Source organism: Oryzias melastigma, linkage group LG5, assembly GCF_002922805.2.
Source record: "Oryzias melastigma strain HK-1 linkage group LG5, ASM292280v2, whole genome shotgun sequence".
NCBI lineage: Eukaryota > Metazoa > Chordata > Actinopteri > Beloniformes > Adrianichthyidae > Oryzias > Oryzias melastigma.
Genome location: NC_050516.1, coordinates 15824765 through 15830882, shown reverse-complemented (window position 1 = coordinate 15830882; position 6118 = coordinate 15824765). Strand labels below are relative to the sequence as shown.

The 6118-nt window shown below is 36.6% G+C and overlaps 1 protein-coding gene across 3 annotated transcripts in view; it reads right to left on the bottom strand.

The window, feature by feature from the left end:
* Nucleotides 1–3808: 3808 nt before the first annotated feature.
* The window catches only part of grip2b (glutamate receptor interacting protein 2b), a 49129-nt gene continuing 46819 nt past the window's right edge, over nt 3809–6118 (bottom strand). For all 3 annotated transcript variants that reach the window (XM_036211937.1, XM_024270388.2, XM_036211938.1), the window contains one exon: nt 3809–5575. In XM_036211937.1, coding sequence (XP_036067830.1) covers nt 5417–5575 — 159 coding nt within the window. In that variant the 3' untranslated portion in view covers nt 3809–5416. The remainder of the gene's footprint in view (nt 5576–6118) is intronic.

The following is a 6118-nucleotide window of genomic DNA, read 5'->3' as shown; positions in this document are numbered from 1 at the left end:
CATGTGTAGTCACAGTTAAAACTGGCTGGAAGCTCTGACCATATAATGTGTTCCAGGATAACAAAATGAATAGTTAAATATTTGGGAATCAAGTGAAATAAATAGTTAACTGAATAATAATAATAATAAAAAAACTCTTAGTTATGTAAATGTCATCACAAAAAGAAACAAGAGTAAACTTGTTTGCAAGCTGACTTAAAATTACAAGTTAAGAGGATTTTTTTCTCTTCTTTGCAAACAGGTCAGAACTTCCAAAAACCAGAACCAAATGTTGTCAATGAATAAACAGAACTTTGGGTTTCCCACTTTTTTTTATTTTAACTGTCCCATCACTGAAAAACACATATTGGCGTATCAAAACCTGTGTTGCTAACATAGACTGTATATAGTGGACTGGACTGAGCGACCCCTCCCTCTCGAGTTCCAAACTCCATAGACTTCTATTGAGAAAAAAAAAGCAGCTAACAGTCATTCTATTTGCTAGAATAACCATTCTTGATACTTTTCTCTCAACATCTTCTTGCCAATCCAATTTTTTTCCCACCATATATATTGTTTATTTTAAGTTGTTAAAGTTATAAACTGACCAATCAGATGCCTCAATAAATGTATGTGGCACCAATTTTGAATGTTTGATTGACAGATTTCGCTCAAGTCTGAGGTGAGGCATTTTTGACGTCACACCCACTGAATCCAGTTCTCTACATACAGTCAATGGTTATCGACTAGAATGAATGAAACTTAGTGGTTTGTTTACAAAAATGAAAAAAACTTATTAAAGCATATTTAGATGCTAATGGAACCATTAAAATAAAACAACCATAATCATTTAAGTTCCCTATTTTGCATCTCTTGACCAATCAATGAACTTAAAGGGCCGTCACCACCATTATGGTGAGGTTGCCAAATTTGTCATAAACTGAGGTCAAACCTCTCTGAGTGGGACTCTTTAGACTCTTTGGGACCACAGGAGATGCACTTGATCTGTTTAGCATCTGATCCACTTCAGGGTTTGCTGAAGCCAATGTCTGATGTGTTTAAAGAGGCAGTACTGACACATCATTAAACATCTAATTATGAAATATATTTTAGTCAACACTGATGATTAAATTAATAGGAAAATGTTTGATCCTGTCAAAGTGTAGCCTCTAAGAACTGATTGTAAAAAACAAAGACAACAACAACAAAAACGTTTTAAAATATTCTGTATATATGAATCTTTAGCGCTTTTTTTGTAACTTTTACTGTCACTTCCTAGACGTTTCTAGACTGGGCTTTACATTAATCCAGAAATGCATTTGGAGTTTGGTTGATTTCACTCGCCCGTCCACACCTCACACATACAAGTACACAAATACAATGTTTGAAGGCCTTTATCTGCTATTTCTTTTTATACTTAAAAAAATCATACTTTTTCCCACTTGATTGCATAAAAAAATCACTCAGACTCAGTAAATTTGTACAACTGTCAATGGAAAATACTTACAGTGCATGATATTCAACAGTGTGCTTGTTACTTCGTATGAAGTTCTTGGATAAAAATCCCTTTTCTCCCCTCTCATACTGTGTTGAGCTTGTACTTTTTTCTTGTCCTGGATGGGTTTTAAGAAGGGAGCGCAAACACCCCTCAGCCCTGTAAACCAACGTTACTGTACAACAACAAGATTTCCTAGACACAAAATCACAGTAAAACGCTGAGGAAAATATTGAAATCTCTCTGATCCGTACATGGAAATATACATTTTCACAAGGCAAAAGAGACTTCTTCTGCCACATACACACATGCTTTTGGATGTATTCTGTAACCACATTGGAGTGTACAAAAGAACCATTGTTGCTTAGTTTAAATATATTTTTTAAGACTGGAAACTTTAAAAGTATGTTGGTAAAAAATAAAAGTATACTTCAGTAAAGCCAGAAGAATTTTCAAAAGCCAAATAGCCATTTTTCTATTCAGTGCTGATGAATGTGTGACCATAGCTATGATTTTGTTTTGTGTGTCTTTTGTGCTCAAAGTAGGTACAAAGAAACACCTCAGACCACTGTTACCTTGTGATCTTTGAACACTAGCCCTTTGTTGCACTCACAACACATTGCCAAGTTCAGAGACAGACAGAGAGGCACAAACTGCCTGTTCGCCTAATCCTTCCCTGTCTGGAGCAAAGAGTTCTTGGCAGGATTGTCAGAAACTTGTAAAACATGCTACAGTTTAGACACTAGCTGGATTATTTGAAAAGAGACGACTTCATGCTCAGCTACCATGAGATCTGAGTAACTTCTTTGACTGGCGAAGCAGCTGTACGTCCATCTATCCATCCATCAGTCTATCGTTTCTGAAGGGCATTGCTACTAAACTCTATGAAGACTCAAGATCTGAGTCCAATTATTATGGCACTCTTCAACTTCAGGATGAGTAGATGAACTAAGTTTAAAAACATTAATGCAGCAGAAAAAAAAAAGTTTTTTGTTTTTTTTCGTTTTTCCTTCTAAATGTAGTTATTTTTTTTCAAGAAGACCTGGATGCAGACATCAACGGCCAGAACCGGAGGCTCTCAGCTCATATCTGTTTGCTCAGCTGTTGAACAGGACAAGTAAAAAAAATAATAATAATAAAAAAAAAAAAACACTCGGAAATCGGAAGTCTCCTCATATCACTTGGTAAAAATGAATTTTAACCGTCAACTGTAAAGGTACGTTTACACTGGCCATGTCCACTCGCGTTCAAGTGACCACTTTTAATGAAAAGTCTTTGGAAACACATGTAATCTCTCTCCTTCTGCGTTCAGAACTCTCCCGTTCAAAACATTTGACCAAACTGTGACCAATCAGATTGGGTAGTGATGTGTGGGTAATGTCCTTTTCAAAACACGGAAGAGACCGTTGTCATAAACATGGTCACAAAGGAGAAATTAATAATTGCGGTTTGTTCCTGGCCAGAATTATTTGACACCAAGTCTTTCGTATATCAAAACAGATTTGTGAAAAAAAAAAAAAAATCTGGAACCAGTTTGGTGGGATTTGTACCACGATGACTTCTCACACCAATGCTCTACTAATTGTAGGTGGCGGACAATCGCTAGTAAACAGTAAAAAAATAAAAAATAAAAAAGAAGAAGCGCCTTCCTGCCACTCCTTCCATGTCTGGTGTCTGAACACCACCGACTGAATGAAACCGCATATACCGCATTCTTGAATGCACAACACATACCCGGTGAGAATGTACCTGAACAGTTATGGTTTTCCCTATTTTAATAATAATACTGATAACAATAATTATATTATATTTATATAGTGCCTTCCAGGGCACCCAAGATCACCCACCAAGTAAAAAACAAGGCATAAAACACAATTACAGGGAATAAATAATAAAAAAAATATAAAAGACAGTGAATTATTCAGGAGTGATGTGTACGTTTGAAGATGTAGGTTTTGAGATTTGAGGGATTTTTTTAAGCATAGTTCATAAAAGTTATTTTCACAACTCTGAACATTTTTGGGTCAGAGTTGAGGTAAGTTATATTAGTTTGGTGCCGATGATGGCAGGAGCCTTCTTATCCTTGACCCAGGTCCCTCTCGATTGTTTTTTATCTCAGAGGGAAAGCCTATAAGGATAAAAATGTAGTTTAAATTGAACCACATCTCCATCCTTACCATTGTCTGACAAAGAAAAAAAATGTGGGTGAATTTTAAATTACTAATGCAAGGAAGTAAAAATGTTTTAAGCACCAAAGTTTTTTAGCTAACTTTAAGCTTCCCACACTTTTTTGTTTTGTTTGAATGCTTTAGCACATAATCAAGTAGTCATAAAAACATCAAGTGTTTTTTTTTATTGTAAAATGGAGACACGTTAGAGCTGTATCTCACCTGCTTGTAGCTGTTGGAGTAATATTCCCACATAAATCTTACCGTACTTCCTAAACCTAAATGTCTCTGAGCATTTGTTGATGCTCTCATATACCCTGGTGTGCAGATATTTCCTTGCAAGTTCCTAGGATTTAAAACAAAAAAAAAGTACTTTAAAAGAGACATGTTAGCAGTATTCAGTGACTAAGTGAAGGGAACAGTGAGAATCTGACTGTCTGGCTGCTAAAATGTTAAACTTCCATTAAGTTAAAATTTATAGCCAATATGGCCCCCAAGCTAGTTTTAGCAATAGCTCATAGCTAGCTAGTTAAGGAGTGAATTATTACCCAAATTCAGGTAAAGTTGGGCTGCTTTGATACAATTTAAAAACAATTCTACTAATTTAAACAAATTAGTCCTCCTTTGAAAAAGAGATTTGTAATCTCCATAGGACTTATATAAAAGTAAATCAATTAAATTAAAAAACATGTTTTCCTTTGGAAACTTTTTGAACAGGTATTTTTTTACATTAACTGTGAAGTTTCTTTAGACTAACACACTGAGCAAGACCCTGACATTCCTATGAGCAAAGTGAAAACCTTTAAGAATATTTTTGGGGGGTATCTTAAAAGTCACCATTAGTGAGATATAATGTGAATAGGCACGAAAATTAAAGCTGCAAATAAAAAAAAAATCCACATTCTCAAAAGTAACCAATTTATATCAGTTTTTGGCACCAAAACAGTTGGCAACTTCTCTAATGCTGCAGATAGAAGTGTTCTTGTTGGCAACACAGTTTTGTAAATGGCACCTTTAACATTAACATCCACCCACCTCTTGCGTAGAAAAATAATAACCATTTAAAATGCAATTTTAATTGTTTTGTTGCTATCTCTGCTGATGGCACAAATCCTTAAGATTTTAGGGTTGCTATGGGGACAGGGAGAAAAGCAGTGGTGTTACTGCCTTGTTTTTCCCACAGCCTCTGTGAGCAGAAACACCAACTTTATAGACGTCAATATAACCATTCCCTTTAAATGTTTGTCTTCATCTTCTAGAAGACAAATGGCACCTTCGAACTGACGTTTTACAAACCTACATGTTCTACAAACATCTACTGGATTGTGTAAGGCAGATTACCCAAATGTCAACAGCACAGTAGATTCTTGCAAAATGAAGAAACCCAATAAGTTCTTTTCAATTTTGTAAAAAAAAAAATAAAGTAAAAATTGGTTAAAGTGCTTCCAAAAACATCATGCAAGGTCACAATGATTTGCTGGGATCAAACCTCCTGCTAGAAAAGCTTTGTTATTTTTTCCCCTCAGTGATGTAATATTTCTAAAGAAAAACTACTGCACGACAGTACATCTTGATGTAAATGGGCGACAGCATGCAAAGGTGTATATCTGTGTTCTAGAAGGAGTCCCTGTACAATATAAATTATTGCAAACCTGTTTGTATATTCTTGGACCGGTTGGAGTGTTTGTTTGTAGTTAATTATTTACCATGTTTCGTGCCTGAGCGAAGGCAGTATGAGTGTGTTTGTGGGGATATTCGTCCACATCTGTGTGCGTCACAGATCCAGGGGGTGATCCAACGTGTTGTTGTTGTTTTCCGGGTCATCGTGGGCTAGAGGGTTCCGGCTGATGACCAGCTCTAGTCTGTCTCCAGCCTCTGTGATGAGTGGTACTGCCAGACAGCAGTCAAAGTCTCTCGTTCTTACGTGATTCACCTGCAGACAGACAGAGATGGTGGCTGCAAGCAACATCTAGGAAATGCATGTCTTTAACATTCATTCTAACAACAGGAAAACACTCCATTAGGTAATAAGGCAGCCTGGTCCAGGGGAGGCAGTTCTAGACAATATGGCCTCAATCGTATGCCTAAGTCACAACTGCCCTTATCGGTAGATACCGGCTGTCAGTGGGAGAAAAGTTGGCAAATCTGTATGGGATACGCAGATGGCCCATAGGAAATATTTAGGTCATAGATTCTTTGGTAAGCCCAGCATAGGGCAAAAATATTAATGCAATTTTTTCCAGGGGCACGTTGAGACAAACAGATCATAGTGAACTAGAGCTGTAACGAGTATCCGGGTGCTTGGATACTCATAATTTGCTTCAGAAAATTCAAATATAATATTTGCGACGCTCAAGATCGCTGATTTGTGATCTTTAGTTGTTGTTAGTTAGTTCTAAATACACCACTAGGTGCTACTTGGACACATCATCAGTGATGAACCCGAGGTCATGGGGTGTTTCGGGTCTTTGATCAT